At 35.5% G+C, this 18519-nt stretch overlaps 1 protein-coding gene across 1 annotated transcript; it reads left to right on the forward strand.

Annotated features, from left to right (window-relative positions):
- Positions 1 to 7728: 7728 nt before the first annotated feature.
- On the forward strand, positions 7729 to 18519 carry LOC128229600 (ATP-dependent DNA helicase Q1-like). The gene is made up of 13 exons (XM_052941358.1): positions 7729 to 7806; positions 9704 to 9874; positions 10522 to 10701; positions 10990 to 11295; positions 11546 to 11712; positions 12018 to 12099; positions 12356 to 12504; positions 13044 to 13161; positions 13435 to 13573; positions 13886 to 13974; positions 14985 to 15130; positions 16519 to 16642; positions 17110 to 18519. Exons 1-13 carry the CDS (start codon positions 7800 to 7802, stop codon positions 17670 to 17672), a joined length of 2241 nt encoding a protein of 746 aa, XP_052797318.1. The 5' UTR covers positions 7729 to 7799; the 3' UTR covers positions 17673 to 18519.

Here is an 18519-nt window from a genome sequence, read left to right on the forward strand (position 1 = left end):
CATAGCTTGGGACGCGAGCAGGCCATTCTTATGGCCATTAAGATGTTATATCTCCCTTAGATAATTATGTTTTCCGCAACCTGGGAACCAAATTATTACGTCATATCTGGTAAGTTGTAAAACTGCTAACGATGGATGCGTGGTACTTACTCGAGGCCGATAGGCGATTTCATTAGCTAGATATGTAGGTCATAATCTAAGTCGAAAGTGACACAAAGACATAATTTCAATACACATCGTACGAAAAAAATATATTTATTATTCAGCAAAATATAAAGATAACATTTTTGAAACTACAACTTTATTTGAAACATAATAAAGTTCATTAAAGGGAATGCTTTCCATTTATATGTATTGTAATTAATAAGGTCTGCCATAAAGAAAAAACACACAAAAACAACATGTTAAAGTGAACAATTTTCTTGTTATAATGATAAAACATCATCAATAGTAAAATGGAGTTCTTATCTTAATAATTATTTAGAAAAGTGACAGAAAATGCTATAGTTTGCCTTAATGCATTAGATACGAGTTCAAATTGATTCATTTCAGGTCTTTGTGCAAATGATCACCTGCAAACTGCCGCTTCGTGTTTGGTTCATATATAAGTGAAATAACTCAATTTCAACATTTAAAAAGAAATCATTGCCAAAATCAAATCTGTGATAGCCCCACCAAAGCTTATCATGAAATCCTGACCATACCCTTACATTACCCAACATTGTTTATCAACAGTATCAAAAGAATAAATAAAAATAGTACATTTTCAGATTACGATCATGAATAATTCAAACCGTGCCATTTAATGCATTAATATAAATATATAAAACAATAATAATGATGATAATAATAATAATAATAATAATAATAATAATAATAATAATAATAATAATAATAATAATAATAATAGAAATAATGACAATATAATCATTATCATCCAGAGACTTATACATGATGTATACAGACTGAAGAATGTTCAATTTCTTATTATATTTATCAAAATTATGACGTTTCAACAATAAATAAATATAGGATCTGTCACGAGTCATTTTATAATGCACTTATTACTCAACGAGTCCAGAAAATATGCTAGTAAGCGAGCATTTTGCAAGCATACTTTTCGAGATGAGTAAAGATTTATAAATAAAACAAGACCTGTCACAGTATGTGACGAATGCCCCCGAATGTGACATTGACCTACGAACAAGGTCAGTACATGAAAAGTTGATCTTGCCTTTATGTGTCAAATACATGTGGCAAGTTATTTTAAATTGCCTCTGAACATAAAAAATACCACCCATACTTGACAACCTACACTGTTATGTCCTTATATTCAGAATTCCCTTGTGAATAAACACTTAATGCATCTTTCACCTTAGAGGTAGGGACATGGGTCTTGCACACAACACGTCGTCTTCGTATGTGGAACACATGTAGCAAGTGATTTTAAAATCTGTCCATACAAGGGAAATTAACAGCCCTGACACGACAACCTATACTCTATGTCCTTATATGCAGCACTCCATTGTGAATAAACACTATGTGTGACCTTGACACTTTGCTTTCGTAAATAATGTTTTTATCTCATGTAACATTAGATATATCTGAAAGCATTTAAATCTTGATATGAGTTCTGAAATTGTGCAACAACTTGACAGTGTGACTAAAATACAAAAATACGGTTTATGTCGGTTATTTGCGCGAAATAAAAATACGAAAATAAGGCTATTTTGTCCTCACTGTGAAACTAAACATATCGGGGTTTTTTACGACTGTATTGTCGAAATAAGATTTCTTACCAAAATATTAAAATTATAGGCTATGTTGGGTCAACATAAGGGAATATATCAAGTAATGTGTAATTTGAAAATTATTTTAACGTAATCATTTCAAGTTCATCGTCATACAAACCGTGAAACATACAACAACACGAATATAATGGTAATAAATTGTACTTTCATAAACACATAAAAAATAATCTTATTGATGGTGCTTGGAGCAAGATAAATGGACAAATTTCCATTAGAAAAAAAAAAACGAAAACGGAATCATTAGTAGTTAGAGTAATTTCATTTGCGCAATGTCAATATTTCACAGTACATGTTACAACAAATATCGTGACAACGTGTTTTGTGTCTTCCGATTTTTTTTAAGTGAGGGAAATGTGTGATGTGGAATAAAATGACGGTGTTCGAAGAGATTTTGGTGTTTTGGGGGGATAATTTCACCTGGTAAGTTTTATCACTTCTCTCGCAATATTACGCCTACCCGGAGGCCACACAAGCTCAGTTGTTTGACTTATGTTTGTAGAGGCCTTTATATGAAATAAAATGATTTTCCGCGCTATATTGATTTTGAATCTATATGAGGCCACACCAAATTAATGTTTAGTTCCTCGGATTTTTGCCAAAAAAATTGGAGCGAGCGAGCGAGCGAAAAAAAAAAAAATTGTCAGTTTTCATAAAAACTGAAGCGAGCGAAGAGCGAAAAATATATTTTTCCTTTTATTCAATATAAATAAGAAAGATTGTTCAAAATAATTGCCCTTAAATCCATTTTAATGCCATTTTGAACATAACCTCTAATGGACAAACCCATTTTAATGCCATCTTGAACTGAACCTCTAATGGACGTTGGGAAAATGTCAGAATATATACTATTTATTCATCCGTTTAGTACAAACATTATATGGATAAATCTTATTTCTTATATAATTAAAACGTACTTTAATATGACGATCATTCATAATAATAAATAACCCTGCTTTTAGTAAAAAAATTGAAACGACTTATATAAATCTACCTGAATCAGTTTAACATCATATGCAACTGTATTTAGACATAATTTAGGATTGATTTTGGATTTGTAAAAAATGATCACTTACACAGGCATCATCAAACATCAGACTCCTTATAACATAGACTAAATTTTGTTTTTATTATCACAGGAAATGCAATGACATGTGCTTATAAAAACAAAAAGAACAAGGGTATTTTTCAGAGTACTTTTTGTACTTTTTTTGGTTATTTAGATGTTTTTATGCACCAGCCAATTGTTTATGCCAACAATGACTCATGTTCCAGTTCAGCATCGTCGTAACGAGGTAAAATTTTGGTCCCTTGTATTATGACTTGAATAAAATAGTACTAAGTTGATCATTCCGATTTCCATTCAAAACGAGTCACTTATTACGCAATATAATCGCTACCAGTCTCAGATACACATGCTTTATTGCATAATGATTGCTTAATAATGATCCTTTAGTGCATAAGACGATCAACAATGACTTCAAGCATGCTAAAAACATATTTATTGTCAAAAATATGATTTAATTTCCAAACTTCGAGCCACATTGTTTATACCGGAAGCCGCCATTTTGACTGAATTTATTGAAACCCATGCTAAACCGATCGAGATATAGTATAAAAACACTACGCATCGATAACTTCCCCTAAAAAAAAACACGAAAACTAGCGTAAAAAATTATACTTGATTATTTTTAGCCTTTTAATAAATTATTACCTGAAAAAAAATGTTTGGCGATCAAATCCGAGGAACGAAATATCAATTTGGTGTGGCCTGATTATAGATAAATTGTAATATATATTTATACAGGGAAAATGGATTAGAAGGACAGGGGGATAAAGGTTTTGGTTTTAAATTCCTACCTTTATAAGCTGCGCAAATAATGTCTAAATGTCACCGTCGAAATTCGCGTTATTTCGTATAAGTATGGAAAAACACGGTCCTAGTGTCTAACTTTTTTTAATTCTTCATCAATTTGATAAATTTTGGTATCGTTGCAAAGTAAAAAACAAACAGCTTTCAGAAATTGTTTTCGTAATTAATTTCCTATTGTAAAAAATTATGATAAAATGGCCTTGAATTCATTTTTGAAAACGCGCAATACCGTAAAGTGTACAGGTATGACGATAGGGGGTTCAGTGAAAAAAGAAAAAAACTATTAAAATGGTTTTAACATGTACTACTGGAAAAGGGACATTTATACAATCACGAACAATTTTATTTGGTGAAAAAATTCCCAGTAGAAGCAAAGTTATAAGCATTTTAGTCCCTGAAAAATGGCACATTTTTGTAATTACAAGCTCTATATGACAACTGTATAAAAATGGCACCGTTTATTTGTGAAATCTTGCATTTCATTAAAATGAAATGCCCGTGTCAAGTCAGAGATATTGGAAAGTATACATATTCCGAAAGATTATGTTGTATAGAATATTTTAGAAAATTCAAAAATCCAAAATGGCGGACAAAATGGCCGCCGATGGTATGGAAATAGCAACATACATTGGACTTTCATTAAAAAAAACAATTGTGACAACTAAATACGAATAAGGAAGTTTATATTTACTGATATGTTATGACATACGGAAAACTTTGAAAAATAATTACATGCAAAATATCCAATATGGCGGACAAAATGGCCGCCGCTGCATTATACAATAGATTACATATTTACACATAAACTTTTGTATGTGCACTATGATGTTCAAAACATTATAAATTGATCACTGTGTATTCAGTTTATAGGTATAAATGGTTTATATGAGAATAATAGTTAAAGAGAATACATTTTTGTTGCAAATGTGGGTGTTTTTATCAGGCAATAGTAGAAAATGGATGGTGTTCATTGTTTCATTTATGTATTATGTATGTTTCAAAAGTCTTTGTAAGATTTAACTTAATATACCTCCACTCAATGTTTATATTAAGTATTTCCATTTTAAGATGTATCAATTATTATTAATGAAGTTAAACTGGTAATATTTGATAACTTACTAATTCTATATGTCACATACATGATATATACAGTGTGTAAACATTAAATCACATCAAATGATTGCATGTAATACATTTCAGTATTAAAGATCAGTAACAGAAGACGTACCCAAAAAAGTTTTTTGTCTTTAGTAAACAAAACAGTTTTGTTGACATGTTTATATGTCCATAGCACTAGAACAATGTCACCAGTGTTTTTTCTTTATAATGGAGAATATGAATTAATCTTGACAGGGAACCTAAAGAGGTTAACTCTGTGTTAAAGGAAATTAACACACGAAGTGCACCGAGTCCTGAAGAGAAAGTTGTTGGCATCATGCTTAAGAAAGACGGAGAAATCATGAAGCAAGGTTTACTGTACCTGTTCCAAAAATGCTGGCAAAGTGCAGCTCTACCTGAAGGCTTTAAAAGAGATCCAAAGGTAATGCTTCCCAAACCGAACAAAGAAGATTACAACAAAACCCGCGCATATAGTCCAATAACACTTGAAAGTACTACTGGGAAACAACTAGAAAAGATCATAAAAATCGCCTTACTTGGAAAATAGAAGTTAAAAAGGGTTTTCAAAACATCAAAATGCTTAAAGAAAAAATAAGTCAAGTACACAGTCAGTTATCAGGGCAGTACAAGGGGCACAGGAGGGTCTGAATGAAAAGAAAGTTACAGTTCTTGTGGCAATGGACTTTGAGTCTTGTTTTGAAAGGGTTTGGAGGGCTGGTCTCCTGAAGAAAGCAAAAGATCTAGGAATTGATGGAAGACTTTGGCTGTACCTGAAGGAATTCATAACTGACAAAAAGTATTCCATTCAAGTAAATGAATACAGATCAGAAGTATCAACATCTAAGGTTGGTATCCCCCAAGGATCAGTACTCAGCCCAACAATTTGTAATCTTTACACAAGTGACAGCGTTGACGCAGTAAACGGAGAACACACAGAGTTCGCCGATGATGTATCAATTTGGAACTGCCACGAGAGCGCTAATGAGGCGGTCAAAAAAACTAATGAAGACATGAAGAGTATAACCAAATGGTGCCAAAAGTGGAACATGAAAATAGCTCCAGAGAAAACACAGGCCCTAGTTATTGGTGATAAATCTAACATGACCTGGAAATTAGTCATAGGCACTCAAGAAATTGAGATTGTTAAAGACAAGAAATTGTTGGGTATTACAATATATGATGAAGTTAGTTTTGAAAAGCATATATACAAGAAAGAGCTGCATTTGGTTTTAAAGCACTTAGATCACTAGATAGATTCTTGGAAGGTAACAAAGGATGCAGCCAGTCAACTTACATGAGGTTATACAGGGCACTGGTGCTCCCAGTTATGGATTTTGGTGCTCAGGTACTTGGAACTGTGCCAGAAATGAAATTAAAGCCATTGGAAGGGGTCCAGAGAGGAGCTATGTTGAAGGCAAGTGGCTGCATACATTCCACTAGTACAGAGACACTTGAAGTACTAACAAACACTCTTCCTCTAAACATACACATTAAAAGAAAACAGGCAGAGGAGGCAGTTCGTATAGCAGAGAAGGCGCCAGATGATCCACTAAAAGAGGACTCCAACAGATGGTTAAACCACAGAGGAACCAAGAGAGAAAAACCAACGTGTTTCTCCATGCTTATGAGTAGATTTGGAGAATTTAGAGGCCGCACCGAGTTCAGTGACATTGAAAAAGAGTTTGAGTACAGCGAATCTTTCATCGGGTTATCAAGAACAAGGGAAAAAAATACATTGGAAGAATTTAAAGAGAGTAAGGAAAACCAAGTAGTAAACATCAACAAAATACTTGAAGAATGTAAAGAAGATGTGCTGATGTTCACTGATGGGTCAACTCTAGGCAATCCCGGACCTATGGGGGCAGGGGCAGTCATTTATATGGATGGCTACAACTCAGTACCAATACAGATCAAACAACCTAGCTGTCTCAAAGTTGAGTAATAACTATGCCGGGGAGATAGTTGGAATAGAGACGGCCCTTACTTTTGCTAGTGAACTAACCAACATTGAATGAAAAGACATTCATATCTTCACAGACTGTCAAGCAGCGATAAGGTCAGCATTTTCAAAAGAAACTCCAAAGACAAAAATAGAAACAATACTCAAAATTAAAACTGCAGTTGCAACTTTAGAAGAAAGAGAAAATAAAATTACTGTACAGCTGGGTACCTGGCCATAATAATGTGGCTGGTAACGAATTAGCCGACCACCTGGCCAAAGAAGCTGCCAGAGATGCCCAAAATACAGATGATATTGCTTTGCAAAAGAAAAGGGACGCAAGAGATGTAATTAGGCGAATGAAAGAAACTTCAAAGCACAAATGGGCAAGTCAGTATGCGAACTCACAAAAGGCCGAAAGACTCCAGGACATCTTTACAATACCAGGAAGGAGGAGCTGCATAGGAGATAGAAATAGAAATACGTTTAGTTTAATCAACCAGCTACTAAGTGGACACAGCCATCTAAAAAAAACATTGGGCTAAAATAACAGATAGTAATGACCAAAACTGTGACTCTGTATGGTTCCTGAAACAGTGGACCACTACATTTTTCATTGTAAAAATTTTGTAGTGGCAAGAAAAGCTCTAAAAAAAAGAACTGAAGAACACCTACATCGCTTTGGAATAAACTGTGGGGCAATAACAATAGCCATTCTTGCAGGAGAAATAGAAATCATTCCTGTGGACGCAAAAGAAGCTTTAGTTGCATCTTTGGCAGACTATTTGATGGAAACAAAGAGGATGTAATGATAATATAAATAATTAAAAATCAAGACAAAACAAAAAAAAACACAGACTCAAACAACTTTCCAAATTAAGTGACGTTTGTATCATTATAAGTAGCAAGAGTAAAAGCACAATGTGAAGCAGTACTATGTGATGATAACGGCGAATATATTCGTCGAAGTACAAAGAGAACATAGGCGACAACAAGCCAAAAATTCGACAAAACAACAACAATTTTCTAACAGCAACTGTGTATTCTGTGTAATAATAAAATGGAAGGTAACACTATTGAACTTTAAAATTAAAACTCATTGCGTTTGAAGAAACTTATCTTTTTGTATATTCAATCAATAGATGCTTTGCATTTACTGTACCTATTTATGTTACTGCTTAGTTTCGTAATTTCGGACACAGTGTAAATATTCGGACAAATGAAAAAGATAAATTTTGAGGTACCCATGATTAAATCGTTAAATAAAATCATTACATGAGATTTTTTTTACCACGGAAGACCAAATTTTATAATGATCCAGTTTGTATAGTTTTAGTAAACAGCATACAAATGGTTCACATATCGCATTGTGTTTGATGATTGCCAATTAGTCCAAATAATTGTACTGGTTGAGAAGCAGTTTCCGACAGTTTTTATACGTTTTTATTGAAATATTTATACATGTTTGAATATCTACTAAAATTGTTCACATTTTAGATAACTACAGCTCAAGCTGCTATTGTCGATATATATTTTTTACATGTGTGACTTCACACATAGTGTATCTAATAGGGGCGCAAAGAGGGTACTTACACTGTTCTGATTAGCTTATGATGAGAAGCAGTTTCCGACAAATCGAATGCGGGGCGGATTTAGGTGCCTATTGTGTGTTTTTATTATCCGTTTATTTAATATACTAAATATAATACTTTAATAAGAGAAATATTATTTAATTTTTCAGCATTTATGAAAAATTAAAACCTTAAAATTTACGACAGTCAATTCATACTCGAAATCAGGCAGACACTGAATATCAATGATATTTTGATTCATTTCTGATAGAAACTTTTGTTTGTATACATTTAAGTGAATGTGGGTGCGAAACAAGCATGACACCAGTGTTCACAAATCTTTATATGTACACAATGATCATCGTTTGTATAAGTCAATTAAGGAAAACCTTGTAGCTATTCATAGATATGCAAATTAGGTTCACACGCATGCGCAATACACGGCGCGTGCCGATCCCCCACGTGCAAGTTTGTGTACAAAATGAAAAATAAACATTAAACATTAAATAATAAAAGTTACTTACGTGTCTCGGTAAGAATTTCAACTTTTGATTGCCTAGTTACCACATTGTTGAATTACAGTACCTTCTTTATGAAGATTTAAAGAAAGTACGCGAAAAAGCGATTTGTCGGAAACTGCTTTCTGTCGGAAACTGCTTCTCAACCAGTACGTTGACGGATCTTTTTTTATGATTTTTGATTTGGCAAGGGATTTGAAGAATCCCGTACAACATGTCTATTATTTTAGACTAATTGCTGGTATGACACAATCTTAGATTTAAAGAGACCCCTGCTGAACCCCAATGTAATAGCTCTTGCTGATTGACATCACCCCATCAACCCCCTCCCAGCCACTATAATGAACGTTGAGGAAACTTTTTTAACATTTGGACATTCAATATGTTCCCAAAAAACAAAAATCGTCAAAGACTCTAAAGCGAATGATGATATGGACTACAACCCCCCACCCCCACACTTGTATTGACATTTGCACAAGCGAAATTTTAGAGGTATTCATTTTGTGATTATACTTAAAGGATAGTATATTAATAACCAGGTTTTTTCCCCAGAAATCATTATAATTGTCAGTAGTTTGTTATAAACTGTCTTTAAGATATCATTTCAACCTGAACACCGAACCAAATTCCAGTGCTTGTCACTAGCTTGTCATGGGGCTTCCGTATACACCTACTTTGTACTGAATTTTGACAGGCTTTACAGAATCATTGGGTACTGGCCTTGGAAAACCTGCATGTATCATGTGTGCACATAGTAGATTATGATCATAACAATTTTATTTCACACAAGCTTTGATTATTTGATATATTCATCACATTTGTAGAATGTTATACTTCTTAAACAATAGAGTTCAATTATATATGTTCACAATCAGATTTTGAGGCAGAGTTACGGACAGTGCGACAGGAGCTACAGACTGTGGAGTGCCAGCTTGAGGATCTTCTACAGAGGCAGACTGACCTCCTTGACAGGGAAACACAGCTAGAGGCTATTATCACGCAGGCCAACAAAACTGACAGTGCTGACAATAAATGGGAATCTAATGGTGCATATGTGTTTCAAGTAACAGTTATAAACTTCATTATTATGCAATGTACATTCAAAGCAGTGACTATCTGGACTTAATTTATTACTTAATTTATTACTTATCTGAGATAATATTCTTACCAATATTGTAAACATTCTGTAATCATACAACAAAGAAGACAATAACAAATACAATTTTAAATTGACCTCATATTACACTGCCAACCACACGTCTATGCAGATTTAGCACACCGCACCCTTTCACATGTATATTTTGATAATGCTTTAACAAACACTCAATGTTCCAGCGACCTAATTATCAAATTTGGGGGATGGGATTGTTTACCCTCCCAGTCGCATTATATGGTGAAAGCCGTTCTGCATGTACGGTACAATTTATAATCATTATAAAATACCTGCATATTGCGGTAAGCCGCATGTGCATCTTTTCGGAAGTTGTACATGGTAGCAGCAGATGAACGTGTTGATAAAGCCCACCACAGCGCTGGCTACTGCGTAATTTATCCTTGAAATTTACTGCTATGTCGCAAGCTCTCCCGAGGTGGCAACGCGTTTTTTAAAAACGCAAAAACGCGTGCTTGCTAGTGTATGTAGTTATATGATAACTGAAAAATAAAGTTTTAATCTTGTTTCTGTGTTTTCCAGATTTCCCTTGGTCAGGCAAATTGAAGGAAACTCTCAAGTCTGTGTTTAAGATTGGAAATCTACGACCTATGCAGTTGCAGACAATGAATGTTACAATGTCGGGGAAGGACTGCATTCTCATCATGCCCACTGGAGGAGGGAAAAGTCTCTGTTTTCACCTGCCGGCTTTGTTGTCTAAGGGTATGAGAATTTGACTCACATGTTGTTCGCTTATTTGTTTTTAAAGAGAAAATTTTGCTGTAGTCCGACCAACACACCAAAATGTGTTGACTTCAATTTTTCATGACCTTGAGTAAGAAAAACAAAAATATATTATGTTGCTCATAAGTTCCCTTGTTTCGTGTTAAAAAAAATGATGTAATTGATAAGTAAAAAAAAACAAATGATGACTGAAGTACAATTTTAATCTATTCTTCAAGTTAAAGAAAAACATAATACAGCATATCTTAAGGAGATTATATGTTTCAGGTGTGACGCTGGTGGTTTCCCCACTTGTGTCTCTGATGGAGGACCAAGTGATGTCCCTGCAGTCGTACAATGTTGACGCCACCATGCTGAATGCCGCCTCTGACAAAAATACTGTAAAACAGGTCCAAGAAGCCATGGTTGACCACAACGCCAGCCTAAAGCTGCTATATGTTACACCCGAGAAGCTGGCAAAGAGTAAGAGATTCATGGCTCGTTTGGAGAAGATGTACAAGGCCGGAAGATTCGCTCGCCTTGTGATTGACGAGGTCCACTGCTGCTCACAATGGGGGCATGACTTTAGACCTGGTATATTTAAAGTTTGTTTGAAAGATAGTCTTTACTAAAGATTAATGAACATGAAATTATTGTTGTCATTGTAATTTTTCACTCATTATCCATAATAATAACCAAACTGTCCAAGTTAGATAAGTAGGAGTTTAACATTTCATTATTGCAATTCTTTGCTTTTAGTTTTTCATAAGAAGTGCTTTGATATTGGTGTATATTTTTAAGTATTTTTATAAGTCTTCCCATAGCCCTCAAACAATTTTTTCAGACTACAAGTTCCTGGGAATAATGAAGCGCCAGTTCCCTGAGGTCCCCATCCTGGGCCTTACCGCCACAGCAACCAGCACCGTCCTGGAGGATGTGAAGAAGATCCTCAACATTGAACACTCTACCCTCTTTAGAGCCTCCTTCAATAGACCAAACCTTTTTTACGAGGTGGGTTGCCTGGCAAAATTTCTCGAACAATCTTGAATCCATTATTACAGGATCAAGCTAAGCACACTATTTTTGTTTTGGTGTATGTAATATATTCGCCTTATAAAGAGTTTTGAGTCTTTTTGTAGGCACACATTTTTACTCGAGGGTGATTCTATTAGCTGTCTTCTGCCACAATCGAGCTAAAAGAAATTAGTATAAACTAAATATAGTATATGTTATTGGTAGTCTCTATAATGTAAGTGCGAGTCAAACACAACTGTTTGAGTACTGCCTTTCCACTTTCTTATATTTGCTGTATTCAGGTTCGTGCTAAGTCAGGTGTTCATAAAGAAGTCATGGATGACATCCAAAAACTCATTGACACAAAGTTTTCTAAGCAGTCAGGTAACAAGGATTCGTTGTTGTCAACAAAAATGAAAAAAAGCCCTTCATTGAATCATTATGAAAAAAGTAATTCTGTTAAAAATGAGATACAATTTACACCTTTCATTTATTGTTCTTGTTGTCAGATGTAAAGGTAGTCTAAACTGGGGTTAACCATGATATATACAGTGATCAAAATAAGCACAAGTCAGCAAGCCAATGTTGATCCAAATGTTTAATTTCAGTAATTGTTAACATCTTTATAAAATTCCTGCAGGTATAATCTACACATTTTCCAAGAAAGAGTCCGGGGAGGTGACTGTGGACCTGCAATCGCGGGGGATTAAGGCGGGCTGTTACCATGCCGACCTCAGTGCCCAGGAGAGAAGCAGGGTTCACCGTGCCTGGATTGCCAACCATGTACATGTATGTTAATAACTGTTATGAATATTGTACATTTAGTCCACAGACAAACTGTCACAGGGCCTTTAAGTGGGCTGTTACCATGATGACCTCAGTGTCAAGGTGAAAAGCAGGGCTCACCGTGCCTGGATCAACAACCTTGTTGTTGAATGTCATTACTGATTAATATCCGAGATGAAGATGGTGGACAAACAGTCACAGGCTTAAAGGCCAACGTCTGCGCCATGGATATGAGCAGGGCTAACAAGAGGCCTCATTGTGTGGGAGGAATATTAGAAGTGTTGTGCCTTCAATGCTTTTCATATCCTGTACCCTGAAGTACTAAGTTTTTCTAATACATGATTGGCATATCTGGTTGATATAAAGAAGAAATGTTTAAATTAAAAAATAGTATTTAATTACTACATTAAGGATAAATTTAACTGTTCAATTTATTTGGATTCTTTTATATACATGTATTTCTTAGTTTTTTACATTTTGAGAATGTTTAAGTGTGAAAAGTAAAATTTCATGGGCTTGTATTTGATAAAATTACATATCAGGTGGTTGTGGCTACAGTGGCATTTGGTATGGGCATAGACAAGCCGGATGTGAGGTTTGTGATTCACCACTCGTTGAGCAAGTCCATGGAAAACCTCTACCAGGAGAGTGGGCGGGCAGGTAGGTGCATATATTATTTCAGTGTTTGGTATAGGTATTAACAAGTCATATTCATGGACTGAATTATGTGTCTGTCTAGATATAACAAGTAAGATTCTGTAAAACTTGTGCTATTAGCAAAGATTGATCCAAAACAAGGAGAGAAAAAACTGAACTCTTATCTTTATGTGATGGGTTTTGTATGATTATAGAGGTTTGACAATAGTGGCTGGCCCATCTTAACAGTTTTTTAACAAAGATAAGTATGTTTCCATCCAATCTTTCACACTTCAGGTCGGGATGAGAAGCGGTCCCACTGCATCATATATTACCGCCTGCAGGACGTGTTCCGACAGAGCACCATGGTGATGACAGAACAGACAGGCCTAACCAACCTGTATGGCATTGTTGCGTACTGCGTGGACGCTAAGAAGTATAACTTGTATTTGTTTGACTTAGGTTAGTAATGATGATCGTAATCATGTGTTAGAATGTAAGACTAGCAAATAATTTCCTTATCACAATATGTTTTCGAAGTTGAAAAAAATAATCAACAAAAGTGAAGATTCTTAATACAGATGTTTTGCAGAAGATGATTTCAGATATATAAAATTGCTCTAGTAAACATCCCGTTTTAATGCACTCATATCTCACTTACCGTTGTGGTGTTATAGCTCGGTACTTTGGCAAGGTGTGGGACAGCAGCCTGTGTCAGGAGTGATATTCTGTATTATTTCTCTTTCAGGTGTAGGCGGAGTGTTATAGCTCGGTACTTTGGTGAGGTGTGGGACAGCAGCCAGTGTAACCGAATGTGTGACCACTGCGATAACCAGTGTAAGTAACAATATAACTGCCACAAAACCCTCTATTCAGACCACCTATGGGACTTCCTTTCATGAAACTTGTTGGTAAGCATAGGCTGTTGTGCACCAGCCATTTTCATCACATTTCACCCAGGTTAAGAGCTATGTTCTTTAACTTAGTTGGATAATTAGCTAAAAAATCTTGTGTCACATGTATTGCCAAAAGTATTGCACCTACCGGTACACACATGGAACTTCATAGAAATTTTGGTCAGCATTTTTTTTTGTGCACCTGCCATTTCTTTTACATTTCACTCCTAACAAGAGTTATCAGCCCTTGAAATAGTCTGAAAAAGCTTTTGTCGAATGTAGCACCAAAAGTTTTGCACCTACACACATGAAACTTCATAGGAATTTTGGTCAGCAATGGTTTTATTGCACTTTCTTTTACATTTTACTCCGTCTAACAAGAGTTATCAGCCCTTGAAATAGTATGAAAAAACTTTTGTCGAATGTAGCACCAAAAGTTTTGCACCTACACACATGAAACTTCATAGGAATTTTGGTCAGCAATGGTTTTATTGCACTTTCTTTTACATTTCACTCCGTCTAACAAGAGTTATGGCCCTTGAAATAATATGAAAAAGCTTTTGTCGAATGTAGCACCAAAAGTTTTGCACCTACACACATGAAACTTCATAGGAATTTTGGTCAGCAATGGTTTTATTGCACTTTCTTTTACATTTCACTCTGTCTAACAAGAGTTATGGCCCTTGAAATAGTATGAAAACTCTTTCGTATAATGTAGCAAAGGTATTGCAAATACACTCAGGAAACTTAATAGAAATGTTGGTCAGCATATGCTGTTGTGCACCTGCTATTTTTTTTTCACTTTTTACTCCTTAATACCACAACTTGTCATTTAGCCATTGTGTCCAGGCAGAAACAAAAGCAAGCATAGTGTCTCACCAATAATGCAAATCAATTTATCAAATTTTTAAGTCAATTCTCTGAATCTGACTAATCTGCTTGTTTCTCCAGGTGAGGTAGAAAAGAAGGATGTTACCAAGCTCTGCTCCAGTGTCCTTCAGATACTGGACAAGGCGTCAGCAGCAGACAGTAAACTGACGGCATCTAAAGTGCTGGATGCCTGGCAGGGCAAGGGTCCGCCAATAAATAGGGTCAAGGTAAGACCGTTAATAATGTATATATGAATATCTAGAGAACATGTATATAGGAGTTTTGAAAGTTTATGAGTTCAGGGATTATGCCCCTGGTGGGAAGGAAAAACACAAAAAAACACATTTAATAACTTGACATTAACTATCATAATGAAGGGTTGTTGAGTTTATTAGCTTAAAACATAGGTTCATTGCTGACAATTATATTAAAACAAATCATCTTAATAAATTTGAATAACTGTACAGTTTCAAATAGAAATAAAATTAAGTAGAGTAAATTTCATCATCAAACTCAACTAGAAAGAAAGTAACAATAAAATGAAAATTTGCAGTCCATTATCATGGCCCCTGATGTTCAGTCTGAATCATGTCCTCTGGTGCAATTTGAAAGTATTTTTGGTAAATATGTTTGTATACGTATTATTATGAACTAATGGGCTTGACTAGATTCTGGTTAAAAATTTCAGCTGTAGAGATCAAGCTAGCCTGAGCATTTAGGCCTGGTATTGCTTGGGTTGTCACAATGGCGGTTCCCTGTTTGTGGGTGTGTGTGTCATTTCAGACTGAACTTTGTTTAGGCTGTGTCTTGTTCATGCATTATAGGATTTTCAATACAGTTTGCCATGAAGGTTTACCATGATGAGGTGGCATGATGGGCACACGACCCAGGTCTATACCTTAAAGTTCAAGGTCAAAGGTTGAAATGATCCTTGTCCAGGCTGTATCTTGACAATGTGTTATAGGATTTTCAAAACAACTTGGCATGCAGGTTCACCATGATGAGGTGGTGTGTCGGGCACAAGACCCAGGTCTGTATCTCAAAAGTCAAGGTCAAAGGTTCAAATGATCCTTGTCTGGGCTGAATATTCACCATGAATAACAGGATTTTCAAAAAAACTTGCCATGAAGGTTCACCATGATGAGGTGGCATTTCTCCCTCAAGACCCAGGTCTGTACCTCAAAGGTGATGGTTAAAGGTTTAGATGATCGTTGTCAAGACTGTATCTTGACCAATGATTATAGGATTTTCAAAACACTTGTCATTACAAGTATCATGATGAGGTTGCCTGTCGCGCACAAAAACCAGGATTTACCTCAAAGGTCAAAGTTAGAGGTCAAAGATTAAAATGATCCTTGTCTGGGCTGTACATTGACCATGCATTATAGGATTTATAAAAAACAACAAACATTGAAGGTTCACCATGATGAAGTGATGTATTGCGCACAAGACACAGGTCTGTACCTCAAAGGTCAAGCTTTGAGGTCAAAGGTTGTATGACCCTTGTCTGGGCTGCATCTTGACCATGCATAATAGGATTTTGAAAAAAACAACTTGTTTTCTTGGCAGGTACGGTCAATTTAATAGTATAAGTGTTACTCATTTTTGAATACAGGAGACCGAGACAGGCGAAGATAGAAGTCGTCTAGAGGTGATACTGACTCACATGTTATTGAAGCAGTATTTACGTGAGGACTTCCACTTCACCCCGTACTCCACCATCAGCTACATTATACCAGGTATACAAGGCCAACTCACTCTACTGTGGTTACTGCCAAAGTGCATGCATCTGTTTAAGTGATATGATCCAATGTGTCCCATTACCAGAATTCATGGATGATACAAAATCTTGCCAAAATTTCTTTCGTCTGATATTAAGCAAAAATTGTCAATTTATTGTGATATCCTTGGTGTTGTCTATATTGTGGCGCTGGTGCAATCGCTTTAAGGCTGCACATAATGAAAATCTGTTGAAAATGTTAATGGGAATCTTGGTACAAACTGTACACAATGAAAATACTCATATTTTTAAATCCCATGACTATGGGTTTAATATTTGTTATGTTTCTTGGTCGAATGAAGAAAATGACGAGGGTTCGCAACTGCTTGCAGGGCAATTGTTTTAGTGCAGAATTTAAATATGTAGTTATTGTATTCACAATATTTTAACCTTAGTAAAGTCAATTAGTGTTATGTTTGTTTACAGGACGAAAGGCGAACTTACTATGCACTGGAGTTGACACAGTGCACATTGAGCTGAAAGGAGCAAGAAAATCCATGCAGTCAGTTCCTTCTTTGAATTCGAAGCAATCTCAGAACTCGAGTCACTCTGCTAATTCAGAACAAAGTCAGTCAGAAGGGAGATCTAGCAAGCCAGAGTTGGTGTTTGTGAATAAGGAGAAATCTGCTTTTACTGATATGAAATTTACTTCACCTAACGGTAGTCAAGACAGACAGGATGCTAGAGGTTCAGGGGAACCGCAGACTAACAAACCTTCTGGGTGTGAGAGGCAGAAATCTGGGATGAAAAGGAGTTCTTCTGATAAAAACTCTCTCAAACTTAAAAAGAAAAGAGTAATTGTGTGTGATAGTGACTCTGATGATTTAGACTTTGGAAATAGTTCTTCCAGTGTCGAAGACAAAGTCAAAATTGTTAAAAGATCTTCAAAAGGTGGTGATAGAGTAAGAAAAAGTGACAGTACTACAACAGATCTGAGCCAAGGAGCTGTTGTAATCGATTCTGATAGTGACTGTGGTATTGTTACATGAGTATTTTAAAGAAACAAAATCATGTTATATTTAAAAGTGCAAGAAATTAAAATTATTAAATTCTCATCTTTATGCCCCCACAAAAATGTGGGTGGGGGAGCAATATAGATATGCCCTTGTCTGTGATTCCATCAGTAAGTATAATGCAAACTTGTGTCAGTCAAAACTCTCACCTAGACTCAAGAAACCTTGGTGATATGTTATTTAGGTGATGAAGTTTTGCAGTTCCAAAACTATATTTCCTAGAGTCATGAATCCTTAGGAGAATGTTGTTCAGGTGATGGAGTTTTGCACCTGGTGTTTTGTTTTCTGCTGCACTTTGTGAAACCAGAGTTATGGCCCTTGAATTGGCATAAGTTGGCATTTCTGGACTCTCAATACTCTTAAACAATTTCACCTGGAGTCAAGAAACCTTTCAGGGTGATATTTAGGTGATGAAGTTATGCACCTGGGGTTTGGTTTCCCGCTGCACTTAATAAAACCAAAGTTATGCCTCTTAAATTAGCAAGAAAGGGCAGTTTTGGACTTTTTCGACTGGTGGTGCTCATAACTTCAACACTCATGAGATCAGGAAGGACTTCAATATTTATAAGTTCTGGAGCTCATAATTTTGTTTTATGGAGAATGGACGAAATAATGGCCCTTGCTTTTGTGAGCAGTGCAGCATTTGCAAGCACCCGTGTCCTATAAACCTATTTCCAGTCAATAATGATTATGTTGAGAAAAACTGTGTTTGAAGCTAGATCATGTACATGGTAATCTTTTTTACAATCAACTTATGTTTGATTCATGTTTATGATTGTTTCTATTAAAAAAAATGTAAGCTTTAGAAAATAAATGAAGTTTG

Source organism: Mya arenaria, chromosome 4, assembly GCF_026914265.1.
Source record: "Mya arenaria isolate MELC-2E11 chromosome 4, ASM2691426v1".
NCBI lineage: Eukaryota > Metazoa > Mollusca > Bivalvia > Myida > Myidae > Mya > Mya arenaria.